Below are 23,508 nucleotides of genomic sequence, written 5' to 3'. Positions count from 1 at the left end.
TATAAATTAGAGGCTGGGACTGGCCTAGCATCTGAATGGCCTAAGGATCAGGGGAGCACCAAGATAGTTTCAAACTTTGCAACTTCTTCCCTACCCAGCGTCACCAAGAGCTTATTGCCCACAGGTCATGCGCCCATGAGTCCAACTGTACAGGGCCCAAAGAGACTCATTAAACTTCTAAAGATGACCTAAACTAGCTTTTGTATACTTTAAAAATGTCATCATTTACAGTACACTATCATAGGACTTACCATTGTTTGGAGTGAGTGTTGGTGTCTCCCCTTCCCAGTGGCATCAATCTCCAACTTCTACCACTGCAGGGCTAGGAGATATTGGGCTTATTTTCTTTTATATAGAGAAAAATTGTCTGTTGTCCATCCTGGGCCTCAGGCCAACACATTAAATATATTAAAATTAGGTTAAAACTAGAAGAAGAATCAAAATAGATCAATATATTCCTCATATCTGTAGGATGGGTGGCTGTAGGTTTGGAAGCAAAGTTGTAACTTTGTGGGAGGAAGTACTACATTTTGGGAAGAGAAAGACAAAACATTTCTTGAGCAGGTTTGTTTAACTCAGTGGTTCTCAACCAGGTGTATGCGTATCCCTGGGGTATGTAGAGGTCTTCAAGGGGTACATTAACTCATCTAGATATTTGCCTAGTTTTACAACAGGCTACATAAAGCACTCGCGAAGTTGGTACAAACTAAAATTTCATACAGTGACTTGTTTATGCTGCTCTATATACTATACACTGAAATGTAAGTACAATATTTATATTCCAGTTGATTTATTTTATAATAATATGGTAAAAATAAGAAAGTAAGCAAATTTTCAGTTATAGTGTGCTGTGTCACTTTTTTGTATTTTTATGTCTGATTTTAAAAGCAAATCTTTTTTAAAAGAGATATAACTTGGGGGTACGCAAGACAAATCAGAATCCTGAAAGGGGTACAGTAATCTGGAAAGGTTGAGAGACATTTTAAGTAAAATAACAGCTGTCTGAAGTTGCTCAGGGACTGGGAATGTTACAATAAATTCTGCGGAGATGGATTAGGGAGCACAATACAACTGAGGCAGTGAAAGGACACAATAAGTTCTTTATGCACATAGCTTTGCAATTTATCCCATGGTTATAAAATGTCTCATGGTGCTGCAGTTTACCACATGGTGCTGCAGTTTACCTTCATGCATCTGGTACCCAGTGTTCCCTCTACTTTTTCCCGTGTATGTGCAGAATGAATTTTGTTATGTGCACCAATATGGAGGTGATGTATGACACATCACCTCCATATTGGTGCACATAACAAAATTCATGTGTTGGGGGTGGGGCTAAGGGGTTTGGAATATGGGAGGGGGCTCACAGCTGGGTTAGAGGTTTGGAGTGCAGAAAGTGTGGGGAAAGGACTCCGGCTGGGGTGCAGGCTCTGGGGTGGGGCTGAGGATGAGGGGCTCAGGGCTTTGGCAGAGGGTTGGGGTGCAGGGTGTGGACTCCAGCTGGGGGTGCGGGCTCTGGAGTGGGGCCAGGGATGACGAGTTTGGGGTGCAGGCTTCCCCAGGGCTACAGAAGGGAGAGCAGACTCCCACCAGCTCTCTCTCCGTGCAGCAACACCTGGGCTGGCGGGAAGAGGTGCCTCTCCCTCCTGTGGCGCTTAATAGGACTGTTGCGCGGCCGTGTGGCGTAGAGGGAATTTAGTGGTACGCATCGGTTTATAAAAATAAATGTTATATAACCAAATCTATGCCCATCTAGTGATAATTGTGACCTTTCTGTGTGGCAGTTCATGGCCAGTAAGAATTTTTCTGTGGCAGTGGAGATAGAACCAATATTCTCCTATCATTTGACCTAAAGGAGAATGTCTGTCAGCAAGATAAAGACTATGACACACAGTTAAGCAGTTCTGATGCCCTCTAGCATAGGTCATTGGCACCTGAACATGTTATTCTGTTCATTTCTCCCTTTCTCTCATGGAGTATGTCACCCATGCATTTACAAAAAGTTTGCAGTTGACTTTTTCTGTGGCCAACAGGAAAGTGTCAAACATGAGGATCCTAAGTCACATCCAGTGCCACCTGGGCCATTATTATATTAAATACTATTATAAGAAGCTTTGGCCTCTTTGGCCCCTTTCTTAATTCAGCCCTCTGTTCCAGAAGTGCTGCTGTCTCAAACCTCTTTTGACACCCGAACAGATCACAAAACACTGATACTTCCAACTGTCTGGGTTCTGAATGATTGAAATCAAAGAGCCACGATCCTTATTCTCCTCTCCCTTATACTGGCTTTACACCAGTATAATTTAATTGACTTCACTTGAGTTTCTCTAGATATTTATTGGTGTGACGAGAGAAGAATCAGGCCTATGTTTCCTTATTAGTGGTTAGGGGATGCCTGAAGGAAGGGAGATCTTTGAGAGGTAGAGAAATGTTGTAAGGCAAAGCCTGCACTAATATCAAACAGGAAGAAACTTCTTAGGTCTGAGTCTGAACTTGATTATACTAGATTAACGCTAGTGTAACTTCACTGATTTCAGTGGAGTTACTTCTGATTTACAGTGGTGTGAGATCAGAATTAGCCACGTCTCGAGCGTCACCTCATGCTGGATAATTCATTTGCAAACTCTTTTAATTAGTCACAGGTAAACTCTGACTTCCTGGAGTTGGTGCCTCTCCCAGAAATGGACTCTTAACTACAGCTGTATCTGTTCCAGAACTCTTGACTCCAAGTTCCTCTGCTACCATGCAAGTAGGTGTCATATGAAACATAGGTTAAAATCCTTCCCCCTCCCTCTCTCCATGCTGAAAGATCAAAGGCCCAGGTCTCAACATGCTAGACAAGACAATCACTTCAGAAGTTGCTTTGTGGGAAAAACAGAAAACAGGCAGGCAGGCAGTTTGGCCACTGTGCATTATGTAACCAGTGCACTGGCTGCAGGAGCTGGATGACTGACATTGAGAAATTCCTAGGGGAGGGGGAGAGGGTGCTGCCCTGGAGTCACTGTAAGCGCCAGCAGTTCCAAGCAACCTGAAGGGGAAAGTGGCTTTCGGTAAAAGGAAACAAATTGGGAATAATAACAATAAAGCTGGAAAATCTGCTGCAGTACCAAATGTCAGTACACATGTCATTTATTTTCCTGATGAAATGGCATGCATCCAACCCTTGCACATGAACAAGGGGGCATGCCATTTGGGAAATGAAAGGCAGCCACAGCAATACAAAAAGACAATGTATTTTCCCTCATTCCTTTCTCTCGATTTCTTGACATTAAAAGCCAGATAACTCCAAAGAGTCTTGTGCTCCTCATCCTAGATCCCTAAATCTAGTTCGGTATGGTGACAGCCCCTTGGATGTGTTACTGCCCCTTTAAGACCTGCTCTCTTCCAGTTCCACAGAAAGGGAGTGACCTCTGGGCTTTGACAGCTCCCCTAATCACTAGTCCAGCCCAGGCTCCGCCCACAGCGCCGGATTGGGCAGCGGGCCGGTATCCCATCCTCTGATTGGCTGGACGCTTCCCCTAAGCGAACCTTTAGAACTCTGAGACACAATATTCTGTTACATTGTAGCAAAATGGCGACTGTCATTCACAACCCCCTGAAAGCGTAAGTAGGAATCAAAAATGTACATATTCCGCGTGGTTTAAATATGAAAAAAGGCGCCTTTCCGATGCTGCTGCCTGCCTGAGCCCGGTGCCTCCAGCCTCCCAGCTGATCTCTCCTCCCTCCCTCTTTCCTTTCTGAGCTCCTCTCTTTTTGTGCAACACACACAGACGTCTTGCGCTGAAATTAACAAGAAGAAATTGTTACATTTGTGTTGTGATTAATTGGCTGGCCGGGAGGAAGAGAGATTTGAGTTCTGAAGGGGAGGATGGCAGCGGGGTTTCTTGCAGCTCTTGGGGCTGCGTGGATCTTGGAACGAGCAAGATCCTGCAGGACCCCTCAGGGGGGGCTCGCACTTGACAGAGTCCCGAGCCTGACGTCCTGGCAGGCTCCCCGGCTACCAACCCCGTGTCCAAGGGAGAGGGATCAGTCCTGGGAATCGGGGGCATAATTATCGGTTTTGCAGTGCTCCGACAGCAATTCGGAGTTTTCTTTTGCAAACCTTCTTGGAGTTGGGATGACTTGAAGAGGGGGAAAGAATCAGCCCCAGCGTTTGCTGGCTCTGTAGCAAAGGGGGTTGCACCGCTCGTTTCCTAGCAGGGCAGCAGGGCAGCAGGGGCATTGCAATTACACTTCGGTTTGTGTGCGAGGAAGAGAGAAGCCGGACTTGCGTGAAATGAATGACTCGGGGTCACTGATGGTTGATTTTTAGGCAGGAAGTCTAGAGAGCTCTTTGCGTACGGGAGGTTTTCGCTTTTAAAAGTAGCAACGAGAGTTGATTGTGTTTCCATCTTTGGATGGACACACTGATTACCGAAATCTGCCCGGATGTAAGGGCAGAATTTGGCCAACTGTTTGCGAGGCGATATAGGAAGAGAGGAAGGGGGCAGGTGCCTCTGCTACAGAAATGTGCTGGGTTCTCCGGTCTTGAATTAAAGCAGATGTAAGAGGGGCACACAGTCATCTTTCGGTGGATCAGGTCCCTCATTTCCTCATGCTCCGCTGCACACACCGTTAATCCCGCAAGGCAGTAGGAAGAGTGGGATTTGGCACCGTATGTGGGGAGAGAAGGGGCTGTCTCAACCTTTTAAAATGACTTCTGTGCTAGGGGGCAGCTCTTGCTAATAATGCAAGATGCTCATAATGCAAGAAAGCAGAGTACCTGGTGGAGACACTTCATCTGTACTTTCTAGTCACACCGAGTGGGCGCTTTTATCCGTTTGAGTTTTTAGAGATGTAATGCAGACTTTGAGCTGTGTCCTTTCAATTAAACTCGCTCCGATTGGAGTTGGAAAAATACTTGGAGTTTTTTTTCCCAGGGATTCCTGCTGCTGTCTCTGTGCTGTGCAGCAATCTAGAGGGAAGGAAAGCTTTACACTGGGAGGGGGCACACAGCTGGCATATTTACATCACTCTTTCTCCATCTTGGCATCAAACGTTTTCTTACATTAAATATTCTTTCATTTAGCAAATTGTAAAAAATCTGTTGAGAAGGGGGAAATGCCGTTAGAACAGTGTTATCAAAGGAGTAGATGTCTTTTGGAAAAAAAGAAGACCACCCCCGGTGAATATATATGGATTATACAATGTTCCACCAATCAGCGTGCATATTTTATAGTTGTCCCAGTGAGAACAACTTATTAACATTCTCTCCACACCCCCCCCCGCATTCTGCTGCTTTAATCATTTTATTTTTCAATTTAAAAAATAAATATGTTAGATCCTTCATTGTTGCCAATTTAACTGCATGGAAACAATATAGGTAACTATACAATAGGTTTTGTTATATGTGTAGAGAGACAAGGTGGGGGGAAGTAATATCTTTTATTGGACCAACTTCTGTCCTGCTTGTGTGTTGTGTGAAATGCGGTGTATATTTGTGTGACTATGTAAATATTAATAACAAAGGAGGTTGCTTTTCTTTCGGGAAAGTCGTTCGTTTGGTGTTGGAAGGTGAGCTTCCCAGGCATCCGATCAGTCTCGTGTCGCGTGGCGCCGGATGGTGTGTGTGTGTGAGTGAGTGTGTGTGCGCGGAGAGCGAAGGGAAGCTTGAGTCTACTCTTGCTTACATGGGTGCAAATGAGGAGTAACTCCACATGGTGGTAAGCCCGTGTGAGAGTGTCGAGGACGGGAGAAGAGGGGAGGGGATCTGAACGTGGGCTAGCCCTTTCTGAACGACGTTATGATGTATTGTGTTAGCGGTTCACTTTTTGTAATTGTGGTACATGTACCATTCACACCTGTGATTTATATCTCCGTACTAAATCCTGCCTCGTTTGTACTTATAGTTAAATTCTTTCGAAGCCCAGTCCTGTTCCCAGTGAAGTCAATGGGAGCAGGAGCAGGTCTGTTATAATTAGCCCCCTATTCCTCCCCCTCCCTCTGGGGTGAGAAGAGAGGAAACAATAGACCTCAAGTGCAGGGTTTGCTTTTCTCTGTGAGCCTTTTAAAGTACCAATGCTGGGTAGGGGAAACAGGACTGTTACTGGCTGGCTGACACCATCTGTCTTTTTTTTTTTTTGGAACAACTTGTTTAATAAAACATTCTATTTCCATTTATTCTTACAACTTGCTGATCAGGAAACAATACACAAGTAAATAAATTATGCAAGGGATAAATTAGGACAAAAGCATTAAGACACATAATGGGGGGCGAGGGGGGGGAGGGAAGGATGCATTGCACAGTGTTTTATCCTCATGTGTCCTTCCTGACAATGAAAGGGAGCTGAATGACATTTGCATTTCCTCTGTCTGCGTTTTGATTGTGTCTCAAAAAAAAAGAAAAAAGACACGCCCCCTAGAGAAACTGGCCATATAAAGGTTTCGCTCTGATGGGGGACAATGTAGATCCTATATAGATTGAAATACTAGCTCAGGTATTGTGAAATGCCCTGTGTGTTTTTGTTTATTTATGTATGTATGTAGAATATTCTTTTCGCTCCAGTATATAGACACTTACATTGCTCTGTTTATACTATACTAGTTCTCATGGGATAATATTTTCCAGTGTACCTGAATATCTGGTGTAAATACATGACATTGCATAGCTCAGAGCTGGGTCCCTTTATAATGACCAGTGACTCTTTACATTACCATTGCCTCTTTCTCTGTCTACTCTCCTTTTTCCATTGCTTGATCACTTTGGATGTCTCCATCTCTTCTCTGTCCTCCTCTCCTCTATTTGCTTCTCTGATCCAATCAACCTGACATGACTCCCATTGTTTCTGCCATTTAACACCTTGTTGTTTGCCAACATGGTGCTACAGGCAGAAATATTGCAGGTCTGAGTTCATCAGATCATAAAGAGAAGGCAGCAGGTGTCTGGATAAACACATTGTCCTGGCTCAACAAAACAGTCATATTCAGAAGCCATCAGTGGATAGTGGTGTGTTTTAAATTCAGGTTTTTTTAAGCAGCCTTCTGTTGTGTGTCTATATCTCTCTATATTTTTTCCTATCTCATTCTCTGCTTTTAAGGCACACATCTTATTATAATAGATATGAGATGCATGGATGTATGGAAGGCAGAAATATTGTAGAATAACACTTTAAATCACTTAAAATGTCATTCAGCTGTCTCAATGTGCTTTACAAACACTAACAATTAAACTCACAACACCTCTGTGAAGTACTGTTATCTCCATTGTACAGAAGGGTAAACTGAGGCAAAGTGCGCTTAAGAAACTTCCCAAGTTCACACAGCAAGTCTGTGCTAGAGCTAGAGCTCAGAAAACTTGACTTCCATTCCTTTGTGTTCTCTCCACATTCTGATGTACATATGGTGCCATAATGTATTTAATGTAATTAAGATCTTGTCATTTAAAAAGTCTTATTCAGAAGCAGAGCTGATTTTTTTTCTCCACTATCTTTACTCCAACAGCTGAATTTTATTTCAGATGATCAATTAAACACATTAACTGGTGCATATGTTAACTGAGCTGCTGCCTTTTTTTGCTTGAGACTTGCTCACGCTGTAATTCTGGATCTGTATCTCCCAAAGAGCAGTGATTTCCTTTGGATAGCATGGACTCAGAATAGCAATGCCAATGCAAACTCTCCCCTTCCACTGCCCACCTCAAGACCTAGAGAGCCTACCACTGGGATGACGGGGTAGTTCAGTTTCTGTTGTTGGGGATAATTAATTTGCCCGCTGAGGATATTCTTATAATGGATTTTGTGATATGGAAACTTGTTAGTGAGGAACTGATCTGGAATCACAAACCTATTTCATACAGGCCACAGAACAGCTCTTGGATGACAATTACTTTTGGTCACTTACGACTTTGGATTGAATTCAACTTGTGACTGAGAGCTGAAGGGCTCTGTATCCCATTATCATTCCTTGAATCAACCCAAAATTGTGATTCAGTGCGGATGAGGTCCAATTTCTTGCATGTTGTTGCATAGCCATCTGGTTGCTAGTTTTAAATATTAAAATGAAAGCATAGTGTACAGTGCTCCTTTCAGCAAGTGTTAACCATACGAAAGGCTGGACAGTTGGATGGAAAGTTCATGCTTCAGTTTTTACAAGTTAAATGAAGGTGATTTGAATGGGGCTGGGGAAGGCAGAATCGCATTTTGATGGCAAGGTGGTTGTGTTCATAAAATCACTTGATCAAAATTTCTAAGAGTCTTGTGTGGCTTCTGTCGTGTTTGAAGTCAGTTAAAAACAGAAACAGGCCCAAGTGTGACGTCTTTCAGGCTGAAGCTGCCATTCTCGCTGCAATGCTTTCTGCCATACCGCAGCTCTGGCCTTCTGATAACATGATAGATGAATGTAGCTGCGATGTGTATGGGGAAACATGGGAATAAAAATAAAGTGAGTTAGAGGATAAAAAAAAAAGCCCTGATATGAAAACCCAAGGATATGCTGGGTTAATGTGGGAGACCTGATAAATGATAGAGTTATGGCATTTTCTTTGGTTGCATGAGTGACTTGTGCACGATTACTTGTTGTAGTGCTTTTGTAATTTGTTTTGCTGGCATTCCAGTCTTTCACAGTCCGTCAGGTTGTATGGATGGATGGAGCTGGCATCATAAAATTATCACTGAAAAAAGCTTTTTAAAGCCTGTTACTTGTGGTGTTCATGCATTTGAAAACAATGGGTGATATGGGAGGTAGAGTGGGTAAGAGGAGCTAATGCCCTGGACTTGTTGGGTGTGAGAAAATGTCAGAGTTAGGGGTTCATTTTCAGAGTGCACTTACTGGAGTACTTGCGCTCGGGGGGGCAATGATCTTCATTTTCATTGTGCTAGGTGCCAGGGCTGTGATCGCCTTCTGCAATCTGTCAGCAATGCCTGGGTACATGGTGGTACCACCAGACAGCACGGTGTGGGCGTACAGGTCTTTACGGATAGCCACATCGCACTTCATGATGGAGTTGAAGGTAGTTTCATGGATGCCACAGGATTCCATACCCCAGAAAGATGGCTGGAAGAGGGCTTCTGGGCACCTGAACCTCTTATTGCCAATGGTGATCACCTGACCATCAGGGAGCTCATAGCTCTTCTCCAGGGAAGAGCTAGAGGCAGTGGTGGCCATCTCCTGTTCGAAGTCCAGGGCAACGTAGCACAGCTTTTCCTTGATGTCACACATGATTTCCCTTTCGGCTGCGGTGGAGTAGATCCACAACAACTGTTAAATGGGCTTAAAATGATAAAAGTTTACTATAGCCTATACAATGACCCAGAAGACTAAGGAGAACGGCATTCTGTCTTCACTCTGAGCCCTGGTTAGCAGCAACAACAGTAATGTATCTAATTTCCCATGTGTGGTGTTGAAAATATATGCTCCCCAACCTTAAAATCCAGTGAGCGTTGTATTCTGAGGTTGCTTTCAAATTAACGTTTTGTCCATCTTGCAAATCTGGCCTCTGCAATTAATGACAATTGGCTGTCCCAGGGGAAGGCAGAAATGATATAGCTCCAGGCTTCTCTCAGCAGGAAATAAACTGCCTTAGGATAGCCCCATCTCACACCAATTGCTGGGAATGTTTTTTTTTTTATTCACTTAGGTTCAGCTCTGACTATTTGCCTAATAAATCTGTTTTATCAGGCTTGATCCTTATTCTGTGCTCATCACCCTGGTATCTGAATGTCTGTATGTGCAGTTGCCTTGGGCAAGAAGCAACTCTGTATTTTAGGGGCTTGAAGGGTCTTTCTGAGAGAAACCTCTGATCTGAAAAGACTTGTCTGAGTGAAACTCACCACTGTGCAAAGAATCAGCACAGGGCCTATACAACCCTCAAGGCTTATTCTGAAGACTTAAGTAGGACTTTACCGATGTATTAGCCTGTTACACCGAGGTGAATTTTGCGCTGTACGGACAAACAGGCTTTCAGTTTTATTAAAGGGTCACTGTCAACTTAGTTTATGCTCTACATTTAGGTTTTATTTTTTGGAAAAGGATATTACAAAACAGAATATGAAAAAAATATAATAAGGCAACTTCCTTTTTACAAAACTTTTCAGTAATATTTTCCTTTTTAATTATCTTTGGATTTAAACTTTTTCCTGCAGTTTATGAACCTAACCCAAGAGCAATGGGCTATTAAGAACCAGAAACTCATTCTACTAAAGAAGTGAAACTGATCAGTCTAATTTCACTGTCTCAGCTGAGTGACATGTAATAAGCAAACAAACAGCATTCTCATTTAACTTTAATAACCTAAAATGGTTAGAAACACAGGTAAGTTAAGAAAAAATGGTTTATTTCCTGACAACCCTGTTTTAACCACAGATTCCCAGCATATGCCACAAGGACGAAGAATATAGTGAATTGAGGGCTGCTGGCAGATATCCTCCCTGCGACCCCCATTTCCTCCACTATGGGAATAACAGGAGGATGTTAGTATGCTTCTCAATTTTCACTCTACCTGCCTGAACCGGGTGTGGTCAGTGAGTTGCAGCTGTAGCCACATGGAAGCTTTTGCTGCCACTGGAGCACTGACTGGAGGAGGCTTTCCCAGGGCGTGATTGGAACAGCAACAGCACGGCAGGGAAGTGATCCCGATGACTCTGCACTGGGTGGCTGAGATCAGCAGGGTGTGCCTGCCAAATCCCAAGTCATTGATTTCTCTTTCTGCTGGGCAGTAGCCGTAGAAAGTCACCCTCCCCCCACCCAGGTGCTGATGGGGACTCTGGGTTCAACACCATTATTCTTCTGGTGGGGAAGGGTGGGATGTGTTTGTCTGTCTTGCAATGGAGTGGCCACATGGTTTGCAAGACCCCGTGAAAGACGATACTGGGACAAAACTGATCCAGCTCAATTTAGCTTGTTTACACATAGATTCATAGATACTAAGATCAGAAGGGACCATTATGATCATCTAGTCTGACCTCCTGCACAACGCAGGCCACAGAATCTCACACACCCACTCCTGCAAAAAACCTCTCGCCTATGTCTGAGCTATTGAAGTCCTCAAATCGTGGTTTAAAGACTTCAAGGAGCAGAGAATCCTCCAGCAAGTGACCCGTGCCCGCATGTGACAGAGGAAGGTGAAAAAATTCCAGGGCCTCTTCCAATCTGCCCTGGAGGAAAATTCCTTCCCGACCCCAAATATGGCGATCAGCTAAACCCTGAGCATATGGGTATGATTCACCAGCGAGATACTACAGAAAACTCTTTCCTGGGTAACTCAGATCCCACCCCATCTAACATCCCATCACAGGCCATTAGGCCTGTTTACCATGAATATTTAATTACCAAAATCATGTTATCCCATCATACCATCTCCTCCATAAACTTATCGAGTTTAATCTTAAAGCCAGATAGATCTTTTGCCCCTACTGCTTCCCTTGGAAGGCTATTCCAAAACTTCACTCCTCTGATGGTTAGAAACCTTTGTCTAATTTCAAGTCTAAACTTCCTGGTGGCCAGTTTATATCCATTTGTTCTTGTGTCCACATTGGTACTGAGCTTAAATAATTCCTCTCCCCCTCCGGTATTTATCCCTCTGATAAATTTATAGAGAGCAATCCTATCTCCCCTCAACCTTCTTTTAGTTAGGCTAAACAAGCCAAGCTCCTTGAGTCTCCTTTCATAAGACAAGTTTTCCATTCCTCGGATCATCCTAGTAGCCCTTCTCTGTACCTGTTCCAGTTTGAATTCATCCTTCTTAAACATGGGAGACCAGAACTGCACACAATATTCCAGGTGAGGTGTCACCAGTGCGTTGTATAACGGTACTAAAATCTCCTTATACCTACTGGAAATACCTCGCCTGATGCATCCCAAGACCGCATTAGCTTTTTTCACGGCCATATCACATTGGCGGCTCATAGTCATCCTATGATCAACCAATACTCCAAGGTCCTTTTCCTCCTCCGTTACTTCTAATTGATGCGTCCCCAGCTTATAACTAAAATTCTTGTTATTAATCCCTAAATGCCTAACCTTACACTTCTCACTATTAAATTTCATCCTATTACTATTACTCCAGTTTACAAGGTCATCCAGATCCTCCTGTATGATATTCCGGTCCTTCTCTAAATTGGCAATACCTCCCAGCTTTGTATCATCCGCAAACTTTATTAGCACACTCCCACTTTTTGTGCCGAGGTCAGTAATAAAAAGATTAAATAAGATTGGTCTCAAAACTGATCTTTGAGGAACTCCACTGGTAACCTCCCTCCAGCCTGACAGTTCACCTTTCAGTAGGACCCGTTGTAGTCTCCCCTTTAACCAATTCCTTATCCACCTTTCAATTTTCATATTGATCCCCATCTTTTCCAATTTAACTAATAATTCCCCATGTGGCACGGTATCAAACGCCTTACTGAAATCTAGGTAAATTAGATCCACTGTGTTTCCTTTATCTAAAAAATCTGTTACTTTCTCAAAGAAGGAGATCAGGTTGGTTTGGCACGACCTACCTTTTGTAAAACCATGTTGTATTTTGTCCCATTTACCATTGACTTCAATGTTCTTAACTACTTTCTCCTTCAAAATTTTTTCCAAGACCTTGCATACTACAGATGTCAAACTAATAGGTCTATAGTTACCCGGATCACTTTTTTTCTCTTTCTTAAAAATAGGAACTATGTTAGCAATTCTCCAATCATACAGTACAACCCCTGAGTTTACAGATACATTAAAAATTCTTGCTAATGGGCTTGCAATTTCGGGTGCCAATTCCTTTAATATTCTTGGATGAAGATTATCTGGGCCCCCAGATTTAGTCCCATTAAGCTGTTCGAGTTTCCCTTCTACCTCAGATATGGTAACATCTACCTCCATATCCTCATTCCCATTTGTCATGCTACCATTATCCCTAAGATCATCTTTAGCCTTGTTAAAGACTGAGGCAAAGTATTTGTTTAGATGAAAAGTAATCCAGAATAAGGGAGGGTGTGAATATAAAGTGAATTAACTATGCCTGTGTATCTCATTGTGTGGATGCTCTTGTTCTGAAATAAGAGCATCCACGTATGGAGTTAATCTGGAATGACTATTGTGAAATAACTCTCTGGGTAGACAAGCTTTTAAGATTACATCTCCATTCCCACCCTAAGGCCATGTCTACACTGGAGAGCTTACAGCACTGCAGCTATACTGATGCAGCTGAGCCGCTGTCAGATCTCTAGTGTAGCTGCTCTATGCTGACGGGAGAAAGCATTTCTGTTGATATAATTAATCCACCCCCACAATAAGCGGCCGCAGCTATGTCAGTGGCAGATGCTCTCCTGCCAACGTAGCGCTGTCCACACCGGCACTTATGTTGGTGTAACTTATCTTGCTCAGAAGGATGGTTTATTCACCCCCCTAAGTGACATGTTATACTGATATAAGTGGTAGTGTAGACATAGCCTAAGCAACAGTGGAGTCAAATAACACTCAATTACATCTCTCATTTTACCCGTCTTACACAAACTTGCTGTTCTCTTGTAGTTTATCGTTATAAATGGGTATAGACATGTTGACTCTTGACAAAAGTTAAATCTAACTATGCTAAATGAATCCATCCTAACTTACAGCATCTACCCTCCTGCTTTCTGTCTGGGGAGCCCTCATTTTGTCTTTTTTACACATTTTAAAAAGGCCAGGCTGTTTGGAGCTGTGATCAAGTCATTATTTAAGCTGTGATCAAGTCATCTAAAGGCTGCAGCCAAGATAGGGGCCCCAGTGTTCTAGGCACTGAAACACATAACAAGACAGGCCCTGCCCTGAAGAGCTTGCATTGTAAATAAATGAGAGACTAAGGGCTGGGAGGGGAAACAGAGGCACAGAAAAGTAAGATAACTTGCCCAGGGTCACACACCAGATCAGGTACAGACCTAGAAATAGAATCCAGGTGTCCTGAGTCCCACTGTAGTCACATATCCACTGAACCATGCTGTCATGAAGGTTATTTGGAAATACAAAGTAAATATTTTATATCAGGGGAAAATAATAGCCACATTTCCATTTCCTGTGAGAACTCAGGCCCAAAGAAAGAAACTTATGACTTGGAGAACTGAATTTGTTGTGTTTAATTGTTTTGGCCTCAATACTATTTCTTACTAGTGGTTGGTAAGTGATGGGAATAAAATATACTTTACGATTATGATGATGCTAGCTCTTTTTGACTTCTGCAGCCTGAAAAAGGGAGATTTGAAACACCAGTGGATCAGAATCTGCATTATTGTTAAATTCCTTTGTTCTCGACTGTGAATAAAACAAATAATGACTGTAGCTGATATACTATGTAGTTTTCAAATAAATTATAACTGGTTCTACATTAAACACCAGTGTGCAAAATTGGAAGTGATAATGTGAGCCCATTTTTAGCTACATGTTTAACTTTATTGCCTGTGGTTTATTTTCTTAAAACCAAGGATGTTTAGAAAACTCCCGGTTTGAATTTTATGGGCTTCTTATCATTTTCATTTTACTTGTCAGTTTATCAACATATACTTGTTTAATATTTAACATCAACAAATCAATAACAGTTTAAATAAACAGGTCAGTGCCTCTTATATTTGGGCCTGCACAGTTTGAGAGACCTGGCAGGAGTGAGAAAAGGGTGGCAATACTTCAGAATGACCTCTCTCTGCTCTCGAGTGGTTTGACTGCAGTTTGGGCAGTATTGGGATGTCTCTGTTGCAACTTCCTGGTGTCTGGTGATAAACAAACCCTCCCCAACCTTTAATTTCTTGGTCACCTGGCATGTGCCAGCCTGGGGAACTTGACAGTTCTGTATGCTGCTTGGGTATCATGCTGATGAGAGTGACGTTACCTCCCCTCAGGTGGCATGAGAACTTTGCTCTCCTACTGCTGTGGAGTAACTTCATTGAGATCACTGGTGTAGTATTGTGAAATAGGCGTTAAGGAAATTAGAATCAAACCCACCATCTCTGGAAAGGGAAATATCTAGGAAACTTTGTCATTGACTCGAACTCATTTTTGTTGGTAGTTTGAGCGAAAAGTTTTCTCTTCTCTCACCTTTCTTCCCTCCCCTTCCCAACCTCCTTACTCCATTGACCTCTACAACTGCAGTCCTAGTCACTGATTTATCAGGGCAGGCTGGCTCAGCACTGTGCAGAGATTGCTTTTAATTAACTGTCTTCATTTTTTCCAACCTTCAGGGAGCAGCAACCCTTTAACGATTTTAATATTTTATCTGGATTTATATCTGCCTTATTTGTTGTTTGTGGCTCTTCTTGCTCACATGGTCTTCCTGAATTATTTCCCCAAACAAAATAATTTTTTCAGGTCCCTCAGACAGAGTGAGGAGGAGGGTTTAATGGATTCTGGAACGGGAAGGTGGGTTACCTAAGATTTGCCACTGTTTGTTGTGGGAGAACAGGGAGTTTGTGTGGTGGATTTCAGTTTTGCCACTGGAGCCTTGTCACAGGGCAGGATTCACTTTTGTGTTCTTTTTCAATGTACAAAATGAGGCAACTTTGGTGGCTAGAGCATGGTGCTGGAAGCCGGAGTCCCTTGATTCTGGATGGTGACTCACTGTGTGGTTTGAACGAGCCATTTATAACCTTGTTTTCAGTATTGTTTTGTTCTTGGCGGTATTGATCACTTGTAGCTCCCATACAGAATAAACTATTTAAAGGAGGCATGACTAGAAAATGGATATTTTAAAACTGAGTTAATTCTCTATATATGAATATATGTAAGTTGACTGGGTCTCTTTAATATAAAATGACTCCCTTTGTCCACTGGGTATAGCTCTACAAAAGGAGATTTCTTCAGACTGAGCTGGTAGCAGCTGTGCTAAGTTTCTCTCTGTGCATATCCTGCAGTGAGTGTTGCAGGAGGTACAGTACAAAAGGGATTAGCGAGAATGTCTGTTATATAGAATATTAATATTTGACACTACCCTCCCAGGATCAGAAAGCATTCTGCAAACATTTGTGAAGTAAATGTCACACTAGCTTTCTCAGGCAGGGAGATATTATTTTCTCCATTCTACGGATGGGGCAACTGAGACATATTGAAAGGTCAACTGAGACACATAGAAATTAAGTGCCTTACCCAAGGCTCTGTAGTGAATCACTGGCAGAGCCAAGAATTTAACAGCCGCATTTTATTTTCTTCCAAGGCTGTGCTTTAGGTCAGTGGTTCTCAAACTAGGGCTGCTGCTTGTTCAGGGAAAGCCCCTGGCAGGCCGGACCGGTTTGTTTACCTGCCGCGTCCGCAGGTTCGGCCGATCGCCGCTCCCACGGCTGCGGTTCGCCGCTCCAGGCCAATGGGGGCTGCAGGAAGTAGTCTGAGAACCACTGCTTTTGGTAGTAGGCCAATGATGTGCTGGAGGGGGCTTCAGTTAAATGGAGGATTAAGGCTACCTTCCTGCCTCTGATGGAGTTCCCTCCCTCTCTAGATATTGCTAAACCATCCCTGACAGAGATAACTTGTCCCTGGTGCATAGAAAGATGCTTCTGAGGTGCAAATATTTTGCCATTGTAATGAAGCAGATTGCACCACGTGGGTTTTTTAAAAAAACCCTCCCCAAATAAGATACCCACAGGCCCCCCTTTCCCTCCACATTTCAAAATACATGCGCTGAATACGGTGGGATACTATCAATATATTGGTGGGTCAGATTCTGCTTCGACTTGAACTGATGGAATTCTAAGATAATGTTATTGAAACATTAACGTTATTGGAACAAAATTTGGAACAAAATATAAACATGTCCATGAAGTGAGCTGTAGCTCACGAAAACTTATGCTCAAATAAATTGGTTAGTCTCTAAGGTGCCACAAGTACTCCTTTTCTTTTTACAACTAAGTTATCTACCCAGTGATGTTGTTTGCCTTCCTTGGTTATGGTTAAAAGGGAGCATTTTTGTTTAAATGCAGAACAAATTAATAGATTCCCAAGCCCTAGTCCTCTCAGTCTGTAGGCAAAAGCATGCCTGGGCCACAAAGTTTATCTGCCAGCTAAAAGGAACCTATTTGTGGGTGCTACATTTCAAAATATTGGCAGCACATCACTGCATAAGATCACCCTTGTCATATAGCCCATCATTGATGCTGTCTCTTTCTTACCATCCTCTGCAGCACAGTTCAGTTTAAAGAAAACAACAACAACAACAAAGCCTGTGGGGCTGATTCTTGTGTCATAAGTGCTGGTGTAAATACAGAATAACTCCTTTGACATCAGTGGCATTACACTAGTGTAAAATTAGTGGGAGAGAAGAAACATGCTCCCTGTGCTCTTAATTTGTCTTGCTAACTTGCAAATGCAACTGGTCTAGGACTTTATTTGTTCCACTGAGTGGATCTGAAAATAGATTTCCCCCCTCCCCCTCATTATTTACTTTCTGGTCTTGTTTTCATAACCAGCTTATCCACAAAATACACTTTTTGGCTCCCCTGTCTCATGATATATCTTCAAGGTTACCCATTGCTAAGCAACCACCACACAAAGTTGAAGGCTGGTCAGCAAATTCTTGTGTATTTCTCTGGGTTATCTCTGGTATGAAACTAAGGGGCAGTTGGCACGGGTGGTTAGCCTCATCTGTCCTGTCTGGAAGAGGGGGAGGGAAGTGTGTTGGGCTGCTGCTGTGACTTTGGGAAAGGCTCTGACCTGAAAATGGATTGCAATTCCAACTGAATGGTTCTTTTCCTTGGTAATAGAATCGCACACCTGAGCTCTGTGCTCTTTGCATTAATTCCACCTCTCCTAAACTTTCCCAGTCAATTATCCATGTCCATCTACTGCTTTAGTAGACACAGGACCCTTTCTGCTGCAGCAGGCTTTTGGGGCTGTAGCGTTCTGTAGCAGCCCCCTCCAGCATGGTTATCAATCAGGACCTGTCAGCTTTCTTCCTCAGACACATCTATTTCAGGGCTGTAAGAGGTGGCCTTTTGCTTTTGTTCTTTAAAAAAAATATTTATAAAGGGGCCATCTCAGGTGCTGAGTGTGTTGTTAGGGATTTGCATTGACAGTAAAGTTGCATGAAATTTATTGGTTTCAGTCTGCATGGGTTTCAATAAACCTCTGTCTGTTTTAGTCTGTAGAGTTTTTTGGGCTTGTTTACAAAATTGAGACTAAAAATGGAATCAGTGACACTCATTAAGTTGATCATAGTTCGTAAATTATGGTCTCTGCAGCACCAGCAGGTCAGAGAGCTCTTCCAGGTGATTGGTCAAATGAATCATTTTGAGAACAAAGGATGATTAAGATGTTGGGAAGAGAGGATCTTTCTCTTGCACTATGATCCAAGGCATAATAAAAGCTGGAGAACCTCTTTGCACTGCAAATATGTTTGTGAGGATTTGTCACAAATTTCATTGTCAAACCAAAATGCAAGGACCAAATTCTTGTTTGTCCAGAGACAGTAAAAAAAGCTTAGCTTTGACATTCAGTGAAAGGTTCACGTGCCCAAAAAATACACTCAGAAAATTCCCCTGGTGTGGTTTCCACGTTCAAGCCCCAAACTACCCACAATTTCAGTATTTTGGGTTGTGTCAGGAATCGGGGCCTGCAGCTGGCCTGCGGCAGGCTACCTGATTTAACCATGCAACTGATTGGCTGCAGAGGCCAGCAGGCTGGCTCTTAAGCCAGCAGCAGCAGCAGCTCTCTGGCTTCTCCGTGCTCATGCTTGCACTGTGCCTGCTCTTGTGTGAGCTGGTTCCTGTTACTCCTGCCTTGCACCCAGTCTTGCCTCTGTCCTGCCCCTGCCTTCAGCCCTCCTTGCCTGATACCCTGCTCACTCCAGTTTCTGACCTCCAGTTTGACACTTGGCTTTGGCTCCTGACTACAGCTCGGACCCTGACCACTGGGCCTGTCAGCTACCCCACTAGGCCTATGCCTGCTCTGACCACTAGGCTAGACCTCTCTGTCCTGATCAGTTGACTGATTGAGAAGACCTTACAATTGGGGCCAGGGGCTCTTGGTGCTAACATGGACCCAACTAAGGCACCACCAGAACTAGCGGATGCCATCCAGAACCTGCAGGTGCAAGTGACCGCCCTGCAATCACAGAATGTGGCCTGCAGGTGAAGGCTGCTCAGCTGGCTCCTCCTACTTTGCCCCACCTGGAGCCTAAGATTCCTCTGCCCGATCAATTTCACAGAGATCGGGACAGGTTTTGGAGGTTCCTGACCCAGTGTGGGCTTCTGTTCCTCCTACGCTCCTGATGGTTCGCCGTGGACCAGGGCTGTGGGAGGTTCATCTTAAGTTTGTTGACCAGGGAGGCCTTGGTCTTGGCTTCCCTGCTCCTGGAACAGTCCAGCCCTCTCTTGGAACAATTAGGAGAATTAATTCAACCTATGTCCACCATCTTTTGTGACCTCAACCATGTGCAGACTGTCAAGTCAACCCTTCAGGCCTCTCGGCAGGGAGGCCAGCCCATAACCAAGTATGCTGCTGAACTTCATCGTTTGGCTTCTGACACCAGGTGGAGTGAGGAGGCACAGTACCACTATTTCCACCTGGGGTTAAACAAGGAGATTAAGAATGAGTTTGCATGTGTGGAACCTCTGCTCGGTTTGGACAACCTGATTGAATTATGCATCAGAATCGATGATCACTTCACAGAGCGGCATTGTGAGTATACCTTGATTTTCTGGAAGCTGCCATTTCCCGACACCTCAGACATGCAGATCTTTCCTGGCATCATACGTAGCTCATGCAAGCCAACCAGGTTTGCCTGCATGTCTCTGACTCAGAGAAGCACTGACACTGGGATTTAGGCTTGTGCCTGTATTATGGGGAACCCAGCCATTTTGCCTTGATCTATCTAGCAAAGACTTGGGTAAAACTTGGGAAATACCATGTCCCCAGCCCTTAGGAGGGGGTATGGACTGAGCTGGTGTTCTTCTCTCTCCAGTGGTTCCCAGCACTCCAGGGTCAGAGTCGGCACAGCATGAACTGTGCGTCAGTTTTCAACACAACTCTGAATACCTCTATTCATTCAACTACTGGTAAGCTCTGAAATCCCCCAATAGGCCCTAGTCAACTTGTGGGCCTTGGGTAACTTTATGGACTTAAAGTTTGCTAAGACCTATATGGTTTCCATCATGTGCAAGGACCATCCAGAGCTGCTCAAGACTATTGATGGGTCTCTTCTCTCCTCAGGACTGTAATCCACCAGATGATACCAGTAATAGTACAACTAACTCAGTTTATCATCACAACTTTAGTTTAAGCCAGAACAACTTCTGTATTCAGAGAAGCTCTAAGCCCCAAGCTTATCTAGCCACTGAGTATTTCATTCTTTTGCTCTGCTCAGTCAGAGGTGAGAGATGCAGAGCTAGGGGTTGTCAGCAAATGGGGGTATCAGAAAACCCTACAATCTGGATTAATCCAGGCCCTCATGCTCCTGTTTTCCTAAGTACACCCTGGTTTACCACCTATGACCCCCACATTCACTGGTGGAAGGGGACCTATACTTTAATTTTAGGCATCGCCGGCTATTGTGCCCCTCCCAGGATCTGAGAAACAGACCAGCAGACTCTGCGGTTCATGGTGTCCTCTGGAAGATCCCAATCCCCAGACAACAAGACTGTCAGAAGCCCCAGTGCCCCCTGCGGCACTGCTGGCTGGGTCCAAGATTCCTCACCAATACTAGGAATTTGCTGACGTTTTTGACAAGGGCAAGGCGGACATCCTGTCCACACATCGGACTTACGATTGCCCATTCGATCTCCAGCCTGAAGCTGAGATCCCATTCAGTCGGATATATGCCCTCTCTGAACCCGAACTTCGAGCTGTCTGCCTTTACTTGCAGGATAACCCAATGGTTTCATCTGCCCATCTACATCCAAGCAGGCACTCCAATCTTTTTCGTCAAAAAGAAAGATGGCTCTTTGCAGCAGTGTATTGACTGTTGGATCTTGAACATGGTGACCATACAAATCCGCTTCCCACTCCCCATTATCAACGAGCTCCTAAACTGGCTCTGTGCGGCATGTATTTTCACAAAGTTAGTGCAGCACAGGGCCTATAACCTAGTGTGTGCGTGTGATGGAGACGAGTGGAAGACTGCCTTTCAGAGATGATATGGCTTCTATGAATATCTAATCATGCCATTCAGTTTATGCAATTGACCCAGCAACCTTTCAAAACTTTGTGATTGATATATTCTGCGATATGCTGGACCACTTTGTCATTATGTACCTTGATCACATTCTGATTTTCTCCAAAGACCCGGCTCTTCATGATCAACATGTGCATAGCATTCTTGAAAGACTATGCCAGAATCCCTTGTATGCCAAGCCAGAGAAATGTGAGTTTGATTGAGATACCCTTGAATATCTTGGATATATTATCTCACCGCAGGGACTGGAAAGGGACCCTTGCAAGGTGGCGGCCATCACAAATTGGGTGGCATCAAAGCATGTACGTGGAATCCAATGCTTTTTTTGGTTTTGCTAAGTTTATAGACAATTTTATCCCAGAATTCTCTGGTTTGGCCAGCCCTCTTACAGTCTTGCTGAGAAAGAGAGACCGGTTTTCATGGTCCCCAGAAGCCCAGGCTGCCTTTGATAATCAGAAGCAGAAATTCACCACTGCTCCCATCTTGATCCATCCAGACCCTGCCAGGCAGTTTACAGTAGAGGCTTCAAACTTTGCACCAGGGGTAGTCCTTTCCCAACCAGCTGCTCCCAATGATCATCTTCACTCGTATACTTTTTACATGTGAAAACTCACTCTCACTGAGATAAACTATGACATCATGGACAAGGAATTGCTGGTCTTTGAAAAATGGCACCATGTTCTGAAGGATGCTAGGTTCTCAGTCTAAGTCCTGACAGTCCATAAAAATTTTCAATACCTAAAAATGGCCAGGCACCTGAACCAGCAGCAGGCATGCTGGTGTGTCTTTGCACAATTTGAGTTTGTGGTCACTCCCTGGCTGGGGATAAAGAACAGGAAGGCAGACACATTGTCATGGAAGGATCAGTACTACAAACCCAGTGGAAAGACTACGTCCAAGATTCTTAAACCCTCAAACTTAATTTCTGGCACCACAGTCTCTGACCTATTATCCTCCATCTGCTCTCAGTTACCGAGTGACCCATTTACCATCCAAACTGTCAAGCCTTAGACCACGACCAGGACCAGACCTTCACAGACTTCACATTCCAGGATGGGATCCTATACCACGAGGGACATATCTATGTGCCCAAAGGGGCCACTTGGCTTAGAGTCCAACAACTCTGCCATGACGCTCTGCTAGCTGGCCACTTTGGTCATTCCAAGACCCGAGACCTGGTTTCCAGGAAATTTTGGAGGCCCAGAGGTGTTGCATCCTATGTAGAGTCTTGTGACCATGGTGCCTGGATCAAGAACCCCTCATCAAGACTGCTGGGTCTCCTCCAGCCCTTACCTTTCCACCGCGGCCAGGGGCCATCGTTTCCATGCACTTTATTGTGGAATTATCACCTTCCCAAGGCCACACTACCTTCTAATGGTGGTTGACCACTTAACCAAGATGGCGTATTTTGTTCCACATTGTGTGCTTCTCTTTGCTCAGGAGATAGCCTACCTGTTTGTGAGTAACATATTTCATCTTCACAGCTTACCTATGGTTATGGTGTCTGACCTAGGATCCCAGTTTATTTCCTGCTTCTGGCAAGAACTTCTACACTTCCTGAGTATTAAGACCTAACCTTAACAGCCTATCACCCCAGCATCAATGGGCAGGCAGAGTGTGTCAATCAGGTCCTTGAACAGTACCTACATTCCTAAACTATCCTCAGAATGATTGGCTGTCCCTAATTCCTCATGCAGAGTTTGCATATAACAATGTTATGCATGCCTCCACCAAGCAGACTTCCTTCTTTGCTAACTGTGGTTTCCATCTTTGTGCTCATCCAGAGATCCCCTCTAAATCATCGATGGTCACTTTTACCAAACTCAGAACCCACATCCAGCAGGTACATCAAGAATTCCAGAGGCAGTTGGGCATTGCCAAAGCTATCTGCAAATGGTATGCCAGCCGGGCCTGCCAGCCAACACCTGGCTTTGGGGTAGGGGACAAGGTCTGGTTGTCCACCTGGAATCTTTGATCAACTTGCCCCTCTGCAAAGCTGGGCTGTAAGTACCTGGGGACTTTCCAGATCATGAAATAGATTATTCTGGATACTTGTAAATCACAGCTATCAGATTGCCTCAAGATTCACCCCATCTTCCATGTCTCCCTTCTAAAACCATTAGTCAAAAATCACTTCCCACTCTGGACTGCTCCCCCTCCTCTGCCTACAACTGCTCAGGGCCAAGAAGAATACGTGGTTTGGCAGATTCTAGACTCTCACTGGCTTTGAGGAAAACTACAATATCTAATTGACTGGGATTGGTATGGCCCAGATGAAAGTTCATGGGAACTGCAGAACAGATCTATACCCTGGATCTCTTGGATACCTTGTACCCCACTTACCCTGGGAAACCAGGTCCTGAGGCCTCTAGTTGGTGCCCTCAAAGTGGGAGTACTGTCAGGAATCAGGGCTTGCAGCAGAGCTAGTCTCC

The 23,508-nt window shown here is 44.0% G+C and overlaps 1 protein-coding gene across 3 annotated transcripts in view; it reads left to right on the top strand.

Annotated features, from left to right (window-relative positions):
• The first annotated feature begins 3,544 nt into the window (after window positions 1-3,544).
• DPF3 (double PHD fingers 3) overlaps window positions 3,545-23,508 on the top strand; it is a 210,887-nt gene continuing 190,923 nt past the window's right edge. The window contains exon 1 of one of the 3 annotated variants that reach the window (XM_084629919.1): window positions 3,545-3,600. In XM_084629919.1, the coding sequence (XP_084486045.1) occupies window positions 3,569-3,600 (32 nt within the window). In that variant the 5' untranslated portion in view covers window positions 3,545-3,568. The remainder of the gene's footprint in view (window positions 3,601-23,508) is intronic. The other 2 variants (XM_084629920.1, XM_084629915.1) reach the window with 2 other exon arrangements.

This window comes from Lepidochelys olivacea, assembly GCF_965140295.1.
Source record: "Lepidochelys olivacea isolate rLepOli2 genome assembly, chromosome: 6".
NCBI lineage: Eukaryota > Metazoa > Chordata > Testudines > Cheloniidae > Lepidochelys > Lepidochelys olivacea.
Note: the sequence above shows the minus strand (reverse complement) of the source record. Positions and strands in the feature narration are given on the sequence as shown.